Consider the following 19,978-nt stretch of genomic DNA (forward strand, 5'->3'; position numbering starts at 1 on the left):
TGAGAGTTGGACTCTGAAGAAAGCTGAGCGCCGAAGAATTGATGCTTTTGAACTGTGGTGTTGGAGAAGACTCTTGAGAGTTCCTTGGACTGCAAGCAGATCCAACCAGTCCATCCTAAAGGAGATCAGTCCTGAGTGTTCATTGGAAGGACTGATGGTGAAGCTAAAATTCCGATACTGTGGCCACCTGATGCGGAAAGCTGACCCATTTGAAAAGACCCTGATGCTGGGAAAGATTGAAGGTGGGAGAAGAAGGGGACGGCATAGGATGAGATGGTTGGATAGCATCACCAACTCAATGGGGATGAGTTTGGATAAACTCCGGGAGTTGGTGATGGACAGGGAGGCCTGGCATGCTGCAGTCCAGGGAGCTGCAAAGAGTTGGACACGATTAAGCGACTCACTTCATTTGCTGACACTTGTGGCAGTTTCCAGAGAAGGCAATGGCACCCCACTCCAGTACTCTTGCCTGGAAAATCCCATGAATGGAGGAGCCTGGTAGGCTGCAGTCCATGGGGTCGCTAAGAGTCGGGCACAACTGAGAGACTTCACTTTCACTTTTCACTTTCATGCATCAGAGAAGGAAATGGCAACCCACTCCAGTGTTCTTGCCTGGAGAATCCCAGGGATGGGGAGCCTGGTGGGCTGCCGTCTATGGGGTCGCACAGAGTCGGACACGACTGAAGCGACTTAGCAGTAGCAGCAGTAGCAGTGGCAGTTTCACCACCAGTCAGTCAGGGACAGTGTGTGTGATTGGGAGATGAGTCCTGTCGAGAAATACATTCTCTAACAGAGAAAGGGTCCCTCCGAAGCCAGTTACATGACTCCATTGTACCCATCTTAGCAAGAACACTGGTTTCCACATCACTGTTCATGTCCCACATTAGCAAAAGGTGATGGCCAACTCAGGAGAGTCATAAACATGTTTACTTTAGTACACAAAGTTAAGTCGCTCAGTCGTGTCTGACTCTTTGCTACCCCGTGGACTGTAGCCCACCAGGCTTCTCCATCCATGGGATTCTCCAGGCAAGAATACTGGAGTGGGTTGCCATTTCCTTCTCCAGGGGATCTTCCCGACCCAGGGATCGAACCCAGGTCTCCTACTTTGCAGGCAGACGCTTTAACCTCTGAGCCACCAGGGAAGCCTTAGTTCACAAAGATGGATGTAATGTGGATTTCACATTTTGGCCAGATCGCTGGCAGAGGAGTATATTCAACTATATGTAACTTCTTAGAAGTCAATGAAGTAGATTCAGCTGGCTCAACACAACCTTTTATCACAGACTGAATGATACGGCACCTGGTCTCTGTTTTGTACATAATGTAAAGATGACATGCAAAATTTAGGGTTGTCATCCCTTCCCCACCAAATTTCTTGGACTCTCCCTCGCATTCCATCCCCTTCTCCTCCTCCTCTCTTTTCCCTCTTCTTCGTTCTCTCGCCCCCTTTCTCCCTCTTCCGCAGGCCTTCTTTCCTTCCCTCCCTTCCTCCCCATCTCCTTCCTTTCATCCCTCTCTCCTCTCACCTTTCTTTCCCCCCATTTCTAGGTTTGCCTTTGTGTATTTCACCAATTACAAAAAATAAGTAGGGTAGAGGATGGAATTGTGTTGGGAAGAGAAAGTGTAATAAATTTACCTTATAGGAAAAACAACATTTCTTGGGAGAACAGTTTCAAATATTAGAAGGGAGTGACAGAAACTTGGAAGGGTTTCTAACATAATCGGATTTGTGCCACAGTAAAAAAGCATATAGAAAATAGTAATTATGAAACAAAACTGATTTATTATTAATAATTTGCCTGGCAGATTTTGTGGAGTCCTTGAGGTAAATGAATTAGGTACTTCTAATTCCACAAGGACTCCAGCTGTTTTTTGCAGCTGGCAGCAGGATGGCTGGGTCACTGACAGCCTACACGTTTAAGATGGGGTATTTTTCGTACCTCATTTGCTTTGGAATTTGGTTTTCCATTTTCCAGAGGTGACTAATCAGAGGTGGCCTTTTGCTTTAGGTCCATAGATTGATTAAGTATTTTGTTACATAATGTACACTTCTAAATAAAGCACAGACTTTTTCTTTAAATAATTTTTTAAAAGTTGGTGAAAAATTATAGTATCTAAGTAAAGCCCCCAAGTGTAAAGTCTGTTTTAACTGTTCTTTTATTTCAGCCTCTACTGCTTAAGGTTTTTTGCCTATCCTGGAAAATGTGTAAAGTCTTGGAATTCTAGACCTTATCTATCATTTTCATTGATGAATTACGCTTGAGGTAGGAGAAGGAATATTTTTCTGAGTAATAGAGAAGTGTTGGCCTTTAGTAGTTTCAGATGTCTTTTCAAAAAAGTAACATCTTGAGACTTCCCTGGTGGCCTGGTGGTTAAGAACCAGCCTTGCAGTGCAGAGGACGCAGGTTGGGGAACTAAGATCCCCCATGTCGTGGGCAGCTAAGCTTGCCAGCCACAGCTAGAGAGCCTCCACACCGCAACGAAAGACCCTATGCAACCAAATTAATAAATAAATATTAAAACAAATAATAAAAAGCCACAAAAGGGTAGTATCTCTTCTTAAGTGGGAAGTATATCAGTCTCAGCAAGGAAAAATAAATCAACTTACTGGTAGCTTTTTTTTTTTCCCCTTTCTCTCTTCTGCCTTTCAGAATCTTTGCCAAGAACTAGAAGCAAAGTTCTATGAAGGGACTTTTAATTGGGAAAGTGTCAAGCAGCATGATGCCGCCAGCCTGCTGAAGCTCTTTATCCGGGAGCTGCCCCAGCCACTGCTCAGTGTAGAATATCTCAAAGCTTTCCAGGCTGTCCAGAGTAAGTGCCACCCCTCTTTGAAGCAATCGTTGAGTCAGTGCCATCCATGTTAATTGCTTTAATGACATTTTGCTTTGTGAAGAATATAACCAGATATATTTGGGTAGACACACTGACTCATTGATGTCAGTGAGTAAAAAAATGCCACTCGTTTTCTTTTCCTTTATAAATATACATCTAGGAGTAAATAGATAACAGATCTATCCGTATCTCTTCAGGTGCGGATTAATTACGTGCCCTTTAAGCAATACAGTGTATGTATTTTATATTAAAAGCTGGAAACGTCACATTTATTTTTTAATAGAATGAATCACGTAAGCTCTCTGATACATTTTTCTTGCCAAGTGTTAAAAGCAACACTTACTGGAGAAGCTGTGGATTAACAGTTATCATAAAAGCACAAGGAGATGTGACAGAGTCTGTGATTATTTCCTGAAAAATTAGCTTCTGAAATTGTCATGCAGAAACATGGAGCAAATCATTTGACTGCTTCATTGGTCGGGGGGCAACAGATTTCTTATGTCTTTCCATTTTGTGGTCTTGGGCAGGCTCCAAATTAACGTCTTGAATAGTTCTCAATTCCTTTCCAGTGAACAGAGAGATCTGATGAGGTTCATGTACTGGCATAATTATCCCTTTTAGTCATAGAGACCATCAAAAAAGGGAAAATGCTGTCACCACATTCTAGTGACCAAGCCAGACTTTAAGTTCCAAATTGGGACACTTTTGAGAATGAAAGAGAAGCACTGTTAATGATTATGCTGCACTGACTGCAGTGTCAACCAGAACTTTTCCAGGCTGTTCTTTTTTTTAATTGAAGTATATTGGCATATAATATTATAGTAGTTTCACATGTACAATATTTGTTATTTGCATGCATTGCAAAGTGATCATCATAATGTCTACTTAACATCTGTAACCGTTCATAATTATAGAAAAATGTTTTCTTGTAATGAGAACTTTAAAGATCTACTCTTAGTAACTTTAAAGTATGTAATAGAGTAGTAGTAACTATAGTTGCCACGCATAGTCTGATGCATAGTCACTCAGTTGTGTCTTACTCTTTGCTACGCTATGGACTGTGGTCCACCAGACTCCTCTGTCCAAGGGATTCTCCAGGCAACAAGGAGTGGATTGCCATGCCCTCCTCCAGGGGCTCTTCCTGACCCAGGGAACAAACCCGTGTCTCCTGCGGCCCCTGCATCGGCCGGTGAATGCTTTTACCACTGAGCCACCTGGAAAGCCGTAGCTGCCATGCTTGCATTATTTCCCTGAGACTGACTTATTTTGTAATTGGAAGTTTGTACTTTTTGTCTGCCTTTAGCCATTTCCCCTCCTGACCCCAAAACCTATGGTGGTTCACATTGTTCCACTAACCTGTTCTCTGTATATATGTGAGCTGTTTTTGTTTTAGATTCTATATATAAGTGAGATCATAAGATATTTGTCTTTCTCCATCTTATTTCACTTAGCATAATGCAGTCAAGGTTCATCCATGTTGTTGAAAATGGCCAGATTTTTTTTATGACTGAATATTATTCCATTATGTTCCAAGCTATTCTTAAAGCATGTCGTATTGAGATGTTTCCCATGGCTTATCTCATTTAAGGATAGGGATATCATAAATGATATCACCATATCGTTTATTCAGAATTTTTAGGGAAGTATTGAAATTGTCATTTAAAATATTTTTTTAATGGTTAAGTTGTGCTATTTTGCATATATAGTCCTTAGATATGGATTGAAGGACCAAATTTATCCCCGAGAAGTAAAAGCAAGAATGATTCCAGATATCCACGAGTATTACTTATTGGGGTGGGGGTACTGAAAATAGGAAATATCAATAATAATAATGTACCTCTTCAACTCTCTCATTGCTGATTGGTTTTCTTATTCTTTCCACAAATATTTATCGAGCACTTTTTGTGTTCCAGGCTTTGTTTTACATATTCCTGTTGGAATTGATAGGCTTTTAACTATGGACATCACATAATTTGTTCACTCACCATGAAAAGAAGCTTCACCGTTACAGGTGCACTCTGACACTGTATTATAAAAGGTCCAATCTCCTCTGCTTTTTAATTGGGGAATAATTATCATGCAGAAGTTAAAATTATTTCCAAAGCACTGTTGTGTGTCTGCAAACATAAGGCTGCCGTCATACGCTCACAGTTGGAAGTGAGCATTCCGAGAAAGAGAAAGCTCTACTTTAACAGCTGCTTCTCCTGATCTCCCCCACACACACTCTCAACAAGGCTTACTGCTCACTCATTGTGTCTCACATTTCACAGTGATGTTTATGCCAAATAACTTTTTTCTTGCAAAACAGAAAAAGAAAGTAAAGAGAAGTATTTGGTAAAGGCAAGCATTCAGATGTATTTAATCTGTCTGCAGATCTTCCAACCAGAAAGCAACAACTACAGGCTTTGAACCTTCTTGTCATCCTCCTGCCTGATGCAAACAGAGACACACTCAAGGTCAGCTGGTTTCATTTACGCTAAATATCCCTCAGAACTACGAGTCATTTTTCATTATTTGTGGCAAAACAAAATAATGTTATTGTGGAAATGTTAGTAGTTGTCTATAAAGTGAAGACCTATTTTTAAGGAGAGATGATGAAAGTCGTTAACTCTTTATTAATTTATTACCCAGGTTAGTCATGTTAATAGTATCATTAGGTTTTTTAAATTTTTTTGGTCTTTTTTTCAACTGTAACATTTCTTCTACAGGTGATTGAGGTTCATTTGTTAATAAAAACATGAATGTATTTTTTTTTCTATTATTCCTGTATTTTCCAGTTTTATTTAGTGAGCATGTACTAGTAAGGTAAAAATTGAATGTTTAAAAAGGAACTCCTAAAGTTCACCAAATATAGCCCATTGCTGCCTAAAGATGTTACATGTGTTTGTAGTTCCAAGCAGTAGAGTTTGAAATAAGTCATAATGATGAACTTGAAATGTTTGATTAGTCAAAAGATACACCAACTCAAGTTCTAGTCATTTCTCTAAGGGCTTACCCTGAGTTTCTGATCTATATCATCATTTCACAGTGATTTGGTCTGATAGTCATATGATTAAATACCATTTATTATGTATCATCAGAGGCTTTCATAATAATCAGTGGATTGTTCCACATTGATTAGTTTTCCTTAATGGCAAAAAATTTTAGAGTAGTTAAAAAAGGTTTAATTATAAACTCTTAGAAAAAAATTTTTTAATATAATTTAGAAAGCACATCTACCTTATGTTTTACTGTTACCTTAAAAAGTAACAGTTTTTTTATACAAGTAAAAGTTTTTTTTATACAAGTAAGGGTGCAGCCCTTGCCCATTTACCCCCTATAGTTCCTTATATTTAAAATGAAAAAGAATCACGTCAAAAAATTTCCTGTCGAGAAAACAAAACCACCAGTTGGTAAACCTTGGAAATGTTTTTCTGTACCTCATTAAGACTCCTTGAACTGAAACCAGGTGAGCAAATTCCCTGCCCTTGGAATAAATGTCAATACTCAACTTTTCTGCCTGAAGCAGTTGATGAGGATTGCTGGAATAAAACGTTACATCGCCGCAAGAGAACTTCCAATGAGTTGTTCTCTTTACTAAGTCAGAAAATAATCTTTCGCTTCACTGATTAACTTTGTGAGTAGCTGAGAATAGGTTTGGTTTGGTTTTGGAGACAGAGGCCAGCTCCAGGAAGGGTTGTATTCAAGCATCATGTGACCAAGGCTGCTGTGTACGGGTGGGTAGACTGTGGCTAAAATGGGGACGTCGGGTCCAGGACGAGGTGGGGACTGATTTTCAGTCTGTGCTCTGCTTGTCAGCCATGCCTTGTCATAGTTCATCAACTACCCAGAAAGAGGAATTTAGTCCATCTTTTTTCTGATTCACATAAAGGTGCCTATCTGTGTGATGGCCCTGTGAACGGCCAGTATAAAATGGAAATAGAAAGACACATGAGGTACTTAAAATATGCCTACTTTCAAAAGAGTTCAACTAGCAGTGGAGGAAACACTTATTCCAATATGGTTACTATTGGGCAAGGTTGGCCCAGAACTCATTCTTGGATTTTGCCTTTAAACCCCAGGCACATTCTTTTAAGACAAAATCTGTTTAAGAGTGTTTTTTTTGTTTTTTTTTCTTTTTTTTTTTTTTCAATTTTAGTTTTACTTTTAGGACATAAAGTTACTGGAGTACAATTGTATAAGTAAGTGGGAAATACTTTCTTGGGGTAAAAAATTGGAAATTGCCAAACAGTTTTACTAATTTACTTAAGCTTTAGTAGTTTAATTAGCCAGATCTGATAAAGGTTTCAACAACATGTCTAATACCAGAAATGTTGAAACAAGTATAGCATGCATACAAAAGAATAAACCATTTAAATGTAGTTCTCTAAAAGAGAAGGGAAACTTCATCACAAGATGATTTCAGGAAGCTTAATGCAAACTTCCTCAATTTTTCCAATTTTGCCACTCTTTCTATTGCCATTTGGAGGGATAGGATCATATACATGACTTGTATAGCCAATTTGTACAGCACATCTAAGGGTTTGGAGGGACCATATTAAACCCTATATCCTAGTTTAAATCTAAGACAACAGATGTCTTTAGGGAACTTGTTGACCAGGATTTTTTTTTTAACCTTGAATTATGTGCATTTGGACTAGTGATCAAACCTACCTTTGACTTGGAGGAATAACAAAGACTAATGTTAACAGTGGGGAATCCATGTTAATGTTATTATTGACAAGCATTTATCTTTTTTGTAGTTTCAGCAAATTCATTGTATATATTTTGTTGCTTAATCTTGGCAGGCTAGGAAATTAGTATTCCCATTTTATGAATAAGAAGACTTTAAGGAACGGGATGTCAAAAGGTTTACCCTAAGATCACACAGAGCTGATTAGTAACTAACTGTACTGAGACTCAAACTGAGTTTTCAGAGAGTGGGCCCAGTGACATTTATATAACACCAGACTGGTGATAGATACTTTTTTTTTTCGGCTGTACTCTGCCACATGTGGGATCTTAGTTCTCTGACTAGGGATCGAACCTATACCCCCTGCATTGGAAGTGTGGAGTCTTAAACACTGGACCCAGGGAAGTCCTGGTGATAGATACTTTTAAGAAAAGGGAGCTCTTATAGATCAGATATAGTGACAATACATCCGAAGATGACGTTCTTTCAGCAAAGCCTAGGCTAACATTTTATTAATTTTATGTCTATACACATAACATTCTAATATCCTGATAGTAGTATTTTGATTAACTTTATTGCATTATGCACACTACCTTTAAGTGGTTTATTACCTAAACTCTGTAATTTATGCTTGTAAAGTAAGACACTGTTCCCTGAATAATTATTCTGGTCTCTGGAACAAAATTAAATACTTTTTCCAAACCTTACCAATTAATCTTTTGTCCTCATTTGAGACGGTATTGTTTCTACATAAGCTTATTCTTGGATTACAGTTTAACTTTCTGAGCACTGGATCAAAAATTAGATACATGAATCTCATTGTTAGATAGTAAGGCTATGACTTTAGTTTGTTTCAAACTTTGAGGGTCTATATAACAGCTAAACTGGATTCAAGATCAAGCTTTTAGAGCTTATAGGAATTTTTTTTCCCTAAAAATTTTGTGAGAGAAGAACAGTTTTTTTTTGTTGTTGTTGTTTTTCCATTTTGGCATAGTTTATTTGGCCTTTTTTACGTAGGAATTTTAGGCTAAATATGAAAACATGCTTCTTTTAATAGTTAAGAGTTCAGAAACAAAGCCAATAGATAGGTAATTAAGTTACTTCGCCCCCATTTGCTCACTCTATGACATCGCGTAAATTACATCCATTCTCTTAGATTCTGTTTTCTCATCTGTATGATGGAAGTCGTTACAGCTTCGATTTCCAGTCAGGATTAAGTGAAATGATGTCTACGAAGTTCTTGAAACAATGCCTTGCTCATAGATATCATTGACTATCTGTGCAGTTATTGTTGTTAATGGTTTAGACCAAAACTGATGTGCAGAAGAAGAACTGGAAGCTTTCTGTCCTGGCAGAAGGGTGGTCTAAGCTGCCTGTGGTTGTTGTGTAGGAGGGGCTTAGAGGAGACTTAAGTATTGGCGATAGAGATGGGAAGTGGGTGGCATCAAACTGAGCATAAACTAGCTTGGTCTAGTGAAAAGCTTCTTTTCATTTTTTTTTTTTTTTTAATTCTCTTCTTTTTGTCTCTAGCTATTCCCCTTCCTCCCCATCAGAGTAGATTTCATGTCAGCCAGCTACTGAATCCCTTAAAACAAATGCAACTGAGATTGAATGAATCCTTTTAAGGTTTTTCTTTTCTTTTTTTAAAATTTTAATTCCTAAAGTACAGCACTTCCTGCAAAGTGAATATCTGTTTGATATTTTAACTATTTTTCAGTGCTCCATGGCTTGGTAGGCACGCAGTTTGATGCTTCTCCATTCCTCTCTCCACTGGCAGCTCAAATGTGTGTCTCTTGCATCATTCCCCAGGGCCGTAGTCCTTAGCAGACACACAGCTCCACCTCAGGGTGTGTTAACCAATGGAGCAGCTTTGAGGACAGGGCCCGCTGGATGTGGCCAGCTGACTGTGGTTATGTTCAACTTAGTTATTTTCTTTTAAGTAAATAAAAATCTCATGTGCTACAGTGCTTTAATCTCTTATCTTCATGTATGACACAGATCTCAAAGAGCCATTTCTGTTTCAGGCCCTGCTTGAATTTCTCCAAAGAGTCATAGACAATAAAGAGAAAAATAAGATGACAGTCATGAATGTCGCAATGGTCATGGCCCCAAATCTCTTCATGTATCACACATTGGGTTTGAAGTCTGGTGAACAGCGAGAATTTGTAATGGCAGCCGGGATAGCTAATATCATGCACTTACTGATTAGGTATCAAAAACTCCTGTGGACAGTAAGTATATATTTTCAAGCTCTGTTAATGTGATAATATCTAGATCTTGAAGTCTTTATTATTTTTATATTGTTATAGTCTCTGCAAAAAAGTAACCAATATAGGTGATTTCAAATGCAGTTAAAAAAAACTAATGTTTTAAATCTCATTTCTTAAAATGCCAACATGATTTTATTGTTTCAATTTGGTAACTTCTAAAATATATTATTTTTGCTAATGGAATTTCTGAGGATTATTTTTTCCTGGATTATTGTTAGGCATCCATCAGCTCTTGGGGAGTTTTTCTTTCTCTTCTGACAGGAGAGGCTAGCTGGTTAGCTTTTAGAAGAGCTCTATAGGTTAAAGAGGCGAGGTTATAGATAGGGAAACCCTAAAGGGGCCAGCCATTGAGGTGGTGACCCCTAATGCCAGTTACCTCAGGCATTCCCTTCTCCAGGGGTCTCCCCAACCCAGGAGCCGAACCCCGGTCTCCTGCACTGCAGGTAGATTCTTTACCATCTGAGCCAGCAGGGAAGCCCCCACACAAAGGGGCCAACTGTTGAGGTCAGTTACCTCAGGCAGTCTCCAGTCTTGGCATAGGAAATGGCCACTATGTCCTTGAACTTCACCGAGCCTCTCTTTGAACCTTACACAGTGGGTGGTAACTTGTATCACCTGAAGCCTCTGAACGCATGGTGAGTAATATGATCCATTTTTTCCCCACAGATTTAATGAATTGCATAGTCTTATCAAATAGATAAAACTTTTACTTCTCTCCAAATATAAGAAATAAAGATAATTATTTCAATAGTTGAAAATGTTGCTACTTCTTTTTCCTCCCCAAACTTGATTTCATTTCTTCATAGATTCCCAAGTTTATTGTCAACCAAGTGAGGAAGCAAAACACTGAAAATCAAAGAAAAGATAAAAAAGCCATGAAGAAATTGCTGAAGAAAATGGCTTATGATCGAGAAAAATATGAAAAGCAAGATAAGAGTGCAAATGATGTAAGAAACAATTTGAAGATATATGTATTTATGCAGATTGCAGTACTGTTTTTAATATCATGTATACATCAAAGAGTTTAAAATGTTTTATAGTATGACTTTCTACACACTTGCTAAGCTCTGGTACTGTTTATACGTTAAAGGCGTTAATAAGGGTTAACTATGCTCATTAGTATTAATAATAAGTAGGGATAGTTGCACAGGTCTTGGTCGCTCAGCCTGTGAGTTTGTTGATAAAGAACAAAGGAAAATAACAAGAAAGGAATGTCTCATCACACACTCACCCTCACTCACCCACGTGTACACACACAGATGACATGGAGATAGCAGTTGTCCACCAGTTGTAATGTTTAGTGGCTAAAGAGTCTCTTGTGTGAACCACTGATCTTTTCTTCACTTTTCTTATCTTGTAAAATGGGGAAAAATAACTAACCCTGAAAAACAAATAGGTAAGTATTAGTGTTGTGCCTAAAATCCTCCCTGGACTTCAGTGAGTCTTCAAAGGGTCTTAATGGGGTCATAAGAATTTGGAAAGAGTTACGTTGGAACACAGAAAATTAAAATATTTTTAAAAGGGATATCTAAATATCAGTAATCATAAACTTCTGTAAGAATATCTTAAGAACTGGGCTAAAATAATGAAATGTCCATGAAAACACATTTAGAAGTGAGTTATGAAAGCTCTAACTTAAGAACATGAAAAGCAAGGGTTTCTATTGTTCTATTTATGGTGAAGACACCCTTCCACCACCAGCCCCACCATTGAGGTTCCTCAGTTACATGCTGACATCTTGTGGAATAATGTGGAAATGCACTTACCAGCCTTTGTCTGATTTTCCTGCTTTGGCCTACTTAGGGATCCAGTAATCACACAAAAAAATGTTTTTTCTCCTTTATTGATTTATAGCTCTCATTCTTAAAAAATAGCATTTTATTGACATTAAACTTTTTTGGGTAAATTTGTAGTATCTTAAAAATGTAAAATTTAATAAATGGGAGTTGTACATAGTGTGGTATTTTTTGAGAAATGATACAGGTTAGAAAGGATTTTTAAGATATCATTCTTGTTTAACTTAGAATGCTTTGTTACTTCTAAGGACATCATGAGTACGTGAATTTTTTTTTTGTGGTCTTGCTTATTCACATTAATTTAGGTGACTTTATACTCTTGTTTTACTAATATTTAATGAGACAGTTACAATGTCATACTCTGAGGAGCAGTTTAAGAAAACTGTTGTGCTGTACCTTTTTAATAAGTCTTTTAGACAGAAATTAAAATGTTAATTTTTTGGAGATGAAATATTTAAATGATTTGGTCATTTATAGAAAAATAGCATTGGATTTCTTTTAGTGTGAAGTGTGAAAGTGTTAGTCACTCAGTCATGTCCAACTCTTTGAGATCCCATGGATTATAGCCTGCCAGGCTCCTCTGTCCATGGAATTCTCCAGGCAAGAATACTGAAGTGGGTAACCGTTCCTTCTCCAGGAGATCTTCCCAACCCAGGGATCGAACCTGGGTCTCCTGCATTGTAGGCAGATTCTTTTCTGGCTGAGCCACCAGGGAACACCTTTGGGTTAAATAGATAAGAGCTGGTCTGGGAATTGTGTCTGTACTAGTTAAAAGCTATATTGTCAGTTTAAGGCATGGGATTAAGCCTGGATTTAACTCTCAGTTAAATCATGCATTAGCTGTCACTTAATCTTTGAGTTTTGATTTTGATTTTCTCTTTTGAGATTCAGCAATTCTTCTGACAAAATACTAGTAAATGCTTCCTTGGTGCCAAGTCCCCACTCCCTGTTAGGTCTTCATGGGGAGATGGGGCTGGTGCTCTCCCACAGAAAGCAAGGATGCAGGAGGGTGGAGCTCAGAGATGCTAGAACTGTGTGATGGAGCCTGACCAGAGGACTCTGGGCCACAAGCAGGAAGTGGACATCAGAGAGGCAGAGTGGTCATCCATGGGTGATTGTGGCCCACAGTGGAGGTCATTTAGCTTGTCGTTTTGGTTGAAACAATTTCATCAATTGCCAGAATTTTTTTTTTCAAGCTACTATCATTTTATTAAGGAGAAAAAATATTGGGCAACAATTACAGAACAACAAAGTACAAGATAATGTCAAGTACTGTGGTTATGTGGTGAGTCACCAATTAGTTTTCTACCTAAGTCCCATCAGTTGCCAGCATTTTAAAACATTTTAACCTTAAAGTCTGGACATCCATCTTAACTGGACATATTGGAAGTGGGAGTACCCTCACGTTTCCTTGCCCTAGGGGGAATCTGTTTCCAGCAGAGTAGCAATTGCCTGGATCTGAGTAGCAGCTATTCACTTGGGTGGAACATGTGTATGTTGGTCACTCAGTCATGTTCGACTCTTTAAAACCCCATGGACTGGAGCCTGCCAGGCTCCTCTATCCATGGAATTCTCCGGGCAAGAATACTGGAGTGAGTAGCCATTCTCTTCTCCAGGGGATCTTCCCAACCCAGGGACCTAACCTGGGTCTTATGCATTGCAGGCAGATTCTTTACCATCTGAGACACCAGGAACACAGGCCATCTATGTTTCCATAAACTATCCCCCCTTGCCCACTCCAGATTTTTCATGTTGGTTTGTGTTTCTTGACTCTCCACCCAAATCATTTGAATGAAACTGCCTGAGATGTTTTATTTGTTAAACAGTTCTTGGATGCGTGCCTGTTATGTGCCAGACACTGTTCTAGGCACTCAAAATACATTCTATGAACAAAACAGATAAAGCTTGCTGCTCTTATACAGCTTAAATTTTAAAATTAAAATAAAATTAATACATTATATAGTATGTTAGTATGTGGTTGCTGCTGCTGCTAAGTCACTTCAGTTGTGTCCGACTCTGTGTGACTCCATAGACGGCAGCCCACCAAGCTCCCCCGTCCCTGGGATTCTCCAGGCAAGAACACTGGAGTGGGTTGCCATTTCCTTCTCCAATGCATGAAAGTGAAAAGTGAAAGCGAAGTTGCTCAGTCGTGTCTGACTCTTCGAGACCCCATGGACTGCAGCCTACCAGACTCCTCCGTCCATGGGATTTTCCAGGCAAGAGTACTGGAGTGGGGTGCCATTGCCTTCTCCGATTATGTGGTTAAATGCACCTAAAATAATAATAAAAATAGTAGGGCAGAAAAAGAGGAATCGGGAGAGGGGAGTGTCTTGCAGTGTTAAGTTGGGTGGTCTGGGGATGATGTGCAGGAGGGCAGGGAACTAAGCTGGGTCTGTATTTTAGGCAGCACTTTCCAGGTGGAGGGAATAGACTGCACGAAAGCCTTAAGGCACTTGGGGACTGGCAAGAAGTGATTGTGATTGGAGTGGAGCCAGCAAGGAGGACAATGTATGTAATGAAGTCAGTGGGACAGTGGGACCAGATTATGCAGGGCCTTGTAGGCCATTGTTAGGAATCTGGGTTTGCCCTGGGTGAAGCACGATCATTTCAGGCTTTTGAAGAAAGGCTTGAAAATCTATATTTTAAAATGATCCCTTGGTCTGTTGTTTTGAAAACAGACTCTAGGAGAGTGAAGATAGAATAGGGAGACCTTCTAAGAGGTTCATGTCATAATCTGAGTGACAGACCAGGAGATTGAGGGGTGGTAAAATTCTGGATATATTTTGAAGTTAGACCATTGGGATTTTTATTTAATTTTTTTTTTTCCTTTTTTTGGCCACACCACACATCATGCAGGACCTTAGTTCCTTAACCAAAGATCAAACCTATGTGCCTTGCCGTAGAAGCGCAGAGTCCTAACCACTGACTGCCAGGGAGTCCTGCCATTGGGATCTCTTGATGCTGAAATGAGTTGTAAAAAAAAAAAGAAAGAAAAAAGTCCAGAATGATTCAGAAGTTTTTGGCCTAAGAAATTGAAGAATGGGATTGACACTTAGGGAAGATCACAATTTCAATTTAGGGTCTGTTGAGTAGAAGGTGCGTGTTGGATATCTAAGTGAGGATGACTGAAGGTGTTTGGAGGGAAAATTAAGTCATCCTGGCCAGTAAGGTGCATGGAGGGCAGGGACAGAAAGAAGGCGGAAATGGGGCTCCAGGGGGAGCCAGGCTTCTATTGTGTATATGGTGGGGAACTGCTGAAAGTTGTGACCACCCCCCCAGGAGGTAACATGATTGTATTTGCATTTTAGAGCAGTTGTTATGCTTGGCAGGTGAAGGATATTGTGAGAAAAGGTTAGGTAGGAGATGTCAGCTAAGTTCATTGTTAATTGGAGTATATATAAATAAATTGGTCAAATCTCTCTGGAGAGCATGTGTCAAAATCCTCAAAATCATGCAAATAATTATGCTTAAGTTCATTGCCGTTTTCTTTGTATGGGTCAAAATTAGAAATAATCCAAAAGGAGACAGGTGGTCAGTTAAATATGTTATGACGTATCTATCTAATGAAATACCATGAACGTGGAAAAGTGTGTATATGACATTGGAAGATATTTGTAATATGTTGAAGGAAGAAATTACAAATCAGTGAGTTGTTTATTGCTATATTTGTAAGGGATAATAATTATCCTTATTTTGAATGCTTATCAGAGGTCAGGTATGCTGCTAAACATGTTACCCACATTTTGTTTAGTATTCCTTGCAGTTTGCTACTGCTGTTTAGTTGGAGTTTACTCTTAAAATAGTCTCTTTTTTTTTTTTTTTTTACAGATCAGGAAAGTGAGGCTTAGCAATCGTAAATAATTTACTTAAGGTTATCTAGATAGGAAGTTGTGGAGCTGGAATTTGAAACCAAGTCTATAGGACTTTAAATCCAGGTCTCTTTACTGTTAGCCTGTCTCACCCACAGAGCACAGAAAAATTCTGAGAAGGATATATATATATATATGTATGTATGTGTATATGTATGTATCCCAAATCCTGGGCTTAGGTGTAGTAATAAAATGAACATGTTTTACTGCCATTATTACATATGTTTAATATATACCTTTAAAAACAGGCTTGGGCTGAGCTAAGCCCCAGCTTTGGGAATGAAAAGAGTGTTGACTGTGAGCCTGTAAGACCCTTATCAGTGAGATGGTAAAACTGATTGGATGTGAGGAATGTAGAAGAAGAAGGAATCTAGAATGACTTGCTGATTTTACCTTGGGAGACTTTGTCATCAAGATAAAACATCCGACAAAAGGAAGAGACTTCGGGGTAGTCCGTTTTTGGCATTTGGGGTTGACATGCCTATGTAAAAGTTGTCTACATGGACCTGAAGCTCAGGGGGGTGGACAGAGCTGGAGGCATGCATTTGGGACCAACACAGAGACTGTACTTGAAGCCATAGAGTGATTCTTTTTACACAAGTGGGTACATGGGGTAAGAAATGAAAAAGAAAAAAAAAAAAAGCAAAAATGCAAATATTTAAATAGTGGGCCATGGAAAAGGAACTGGTAGAAGAGGCCAGGAAGTAATAGGAAGGAACAGAAAGTTGAAGATTGTGTTGTAGCTGCCCTGGGGAGAAGAGTAGGGTAATGGAGTTTGGTCCTAGTACCAAATGCTACAGAGAGGTTGAGTAAAGTTGGATAAGAGATCCTCTGGATTTTGCATTTGAAAGGTTAGTTGTGACTTTTCCCCAATGAGAATTCATCAAGCTAATATTTTTTTTTAACGCCCTCTGAATGCTAACTGTATATAACAAGGTATTCCTGTTATTAAGACATGCTGGACTAGGTGGATTAATAGTTTAAACCAGAATGTAAGGGACACACTCAATCTATTTAACAAGCAATGTTTATAATGGCTGCAGCATAGTAATTGTTTGATACAAATGTGAATTTCCAAGTACTAATGAGACTTATCTATTAATTACAACAGGAGGAAACACTTGGTGAAAAATAACGTAATTATCAACCACTTGAAAAGAACCATTTTCTGATTACCTTCAACTTGAGTTAGGATTGATATCATACACACACACACAGAGACACGCACACGCACATATATATATAAACACGCTGCATCAAACACCAGAGGTCATATGTCTTGATATAGCCCTAGCTTTGCCATTAATGAGATGTTAATGGCAAATCACTTTCTCTCTCTCTGGGTCTCAATTTCTTCTATAAAATGAGAGTAAGAACAGCTTAATGGTGCTTAGCCAGAAGTATGCAGTAGGGGCCTCTGTAGGATTTTTTTTTTTTTAAGTAAATAGCAAAAAATAATGACTAGGCCACTTCCTGTACCCTGTGAATCAGAATCTCTCAGCACAGGGCATACACATGTGTCTTATATTAAAAACTGTCAGGGTAATTTTCCCCCATTTGGTGTACATGTGTTTGTGTGCATATAAATTTAATTTTATTATGGAATTTCTCTAACATACACAAAAATAGAATAGTATGTGAACTTCCATAAACCTATTACCAACCATCAAACACATTTTTATATCTTGTTTCATCTTGTCTTCCACACCATTTTTCCTTTTAGTATTTTTAGGGAAATCATAGAGCTTTCATCATTTCACCTATAATTACCTCATTTTGCATCTCTGTTTAAAAAGGATCTTGGGCAGCTTTGATGAGCATTTGGTTATGAACTGCTGAATCACACAGGCTTCAAGTCCATTGTGGACTTAGATCTGTGTGATTTTTCTTCTATCAGTCCAGTATACCTCTAAAAGTAAAAGGAAACTGCATTTATGAGAGAGCATGAGCAGAGAGCAGGGCTCTGTGAGGTTCTGTGAAATAAGGCAAGCTGCTCATTCCATCTGCCATCATTATAGAGGAAACAAACATTTTCTTCCCTGAGGTTGAATTTCAGTGTTAACTCAGGATGATCTGCTGGTCACACCCTTAATGAACAGTTGAGGAACTTGAGCTTTAGAGAGTTTACATGACTTGCTAAAAGTTCCAAAATGATCTTGTGACATTTTTGGGGTTTTGGACATGAAAAAGAAATCTGGTACTCTCATCTTCTGCCATTTCAGAAGAATCCTGGAGTTGGCAGCAGTGTGGTGTAGACTCTGGGTCATTTGTGGCTGAGGTTGTGTGTCTAGTCACAACTCTGTTTAGAATCCCATCTGTGGTTTCTCGTAACAGCTCAGACCCAGAGCATTGTCACAGGTATTGTTTCAAGCATCTGCTTTGGGTCTAGAAATAGTGTCTGGCTCTACTTGGGGACACATATGGAAAATCAAATCACAATATCAAGCATAAAATCTTATTTCTTTCAGATGTTCTCTAATTGTTTATAGTGCCTAAAAAATACCATATTAAAAGTAAAAAATATCAGAATTTATTTCATTGTCAATTAAGTGCTTATTAATGATAAAACTTATTTCAGACCTTTAAAATTCTCTGTGTCTGTAAGGTGGATAAAAATTTAAGCATTTGGGTTACAAAAGCACAATTAAAATCAAACAGTTCAAGATAACAGAGAATGATTTTTGTATCTGCACCTCCAAACAAACTAAAGTGATGAACATGCCATTTTAGTTGAAGATACCCTGCTAAAGTGTCCTTGTTAAATTTTCCAAAATACGTATTGTATTTGGCTTTTTTTTTGAGAAAGCTGTATTTCCAGTTTGCCCCTTTGAAGACAGAGGTGTGGTTTTTTGTTTGTTTGTTTGTTTGTTTGTTTTTGGGTGGGGGGTAGTATTAAAAGATGTCAGCTTTACATTTAAGTTATCTTTTAATTTAAAAAAGGAAATCAAAGTTTCTTCTAAGGGTCTGACATTAAATTTCTAATCTCTAGGGTATAAAAATATAAGCAACAGAGTATTTGTCTGCACCTTTTGAAAAAAATGATAAAATCATTGTTTATTTTATCAAATAGTAAGAAATAAGATCCTGTTTTTAAAAATATACTTGACTTCAATATGTAGAACATGTGAGGACCATATGAGATTATTTTCTCTATTTTAACAGTCTTTGCATACGTAAGAAATTAACTAGCATTTTGTAAGTTGTGAAATCCTTTGTGACTAATTTTTAATCACGTTAGTCAAATAATGCTCTTTCCCAGTCTTTTTGTACATTATAAAACTTCAGCTCACAAGCACACCAAAAGAATTCTAAGAAGAGACAGAGTCAGCTGCTGCTGCTGCTAAGTCGCTTGAGTCATGTCCAACTCTGTGCGACCCCAGAGACAGCAGCCCACCAGGCTCCCCTGTCCCTGGGATTCTTCAGGCAATAACACTGGAGTGGGTTGCCATTTCCTTCTCCAATGCAGGAAAGTGAAAAGTGAAAGTGAAGTCGCTCAGTCTTGTCGGACTCTTCGAGACCCAGTGGACTGCAGCCTACCAGGCTCCTCTGTCCATGGGATTCTCTAGGCAAGAGTACTGGAGTGGGTTGCCATTGCCTTCTCCTGTCAACAGGCATGTTGTGTCTATTCAAAGCTTGGCAGCTCAGTGTAATTAGTGTACTAACATCATTAGTATTTGACACACCATGATTTTGGAGCTTGATAGTAATTGTCATACACTATTTAAATGAGAACTTTGACATCATTTACTGTTTGTCATCTTTAGTAAATACCATTTTTCTATCCTTGTCAAGATACCAGGGAAAACTTTCCAGAAACAACTTTCAAATGCTTCATCTTTAACTATGACATGTATCAGTTAAGCTAATTTTTCCTCCAACAGTAAAGAGCAGAATAGATTCAAATTGAGTGAGGCTCACAGTCTTTTTATTGTAGTGTAGTGAGAATTTGGATGAGATGTATTACCATGGAAATAAACACTCTTTGAGAATTCCCTCTCTCTTCCTCCCCATGAACACACACACATACACACACACACACAGAGGGAAAGTGTAGGAAATGTTTAATTTCATAGCCGTAAGCAACCTAAACACAAGCTGCTCCCCATATACTGGCAAAAGCCAAAATACAGCAATTACCTGACTTTTCACATACACTTGAGAACTCTCAAGTGCCTTCAGATGCTGGTACCTGGGCCTCTTCCTTCTAAACTAACAATCAAAGAGAGTCTGGATGCCCATGAGAGGTGCGGTGCTGTCTATTGGGTACAACTCCTCACACCATCCTGATCTCACTGTTGTGTTTTGCAAGAAAGCTTGGCCATACTCTCCACAGTATGATCCCCGAACTCATTTGGGAAGTGTAGCCATGGTCCTATTATTAGGGGTCTTCAGCTGTTCATGAGATGCCTTGAGGGGAAAGTGACTGCATCCTCTGTTCTCTTTCCCTCCCTGTCTTTTCTCAGTAGCAAGGGGAATAGTAGTATCATATGGTAGATAGAGGCAACTTAACTTTTTTATTTTAGACAATATTCCTAAGAC

General features: G+C 38.6%; 1 protein-coding gene across 2 annotated transcripts in view; it reads left to right on the forward strand.

Annotated features, from left to right (window-relative positions):
• Nucleotides 1–19,978, forward strand: part of ARHGAP18 (Rho GTPase activating protein 18) — a 203,408-nt gene that overhangs the window by 173,414 nt on the left and 10,016 nt on the right. For both annotated transcript variants that reach the window (XM_010834643.1, XM_010834642.1), the window contains exons 9-12: nt 2,652–2,811; nt 5,206–5,288; nt 9,529–9,735; nt 10,581–10,721. In XM_010834643.1, the coding sequence (XP_010832945.1) occupies nt 2,652–2,811; nt 5,206–5,288; nt 9,529–9,735; nt 10,581–10,721 (591 nt within the window). The remainder of the gene's footprint in view (nt 1–2,651; nt 2,812–5,205; nt 5,289–9,528; nt 9,736–10,580; nt 10,722–19,978) is intronic.

Source organism: Bison bison, unplaced genomic scaffold (assembly GCF_000754665.1).
Source record: "Bison bison bison isolate TAMUID 2011002044 unplaced genomic scaffold, Bison_UMD1.0 scf7180017864035, whole genome shotgun sequence".
In the NCBI taxonomy this organism is placed as follows: Eukaryota; Metazoa; Chordata; class Mammalia; order Artiodactyla; family Bovidae; genus Bison; species Bison bison.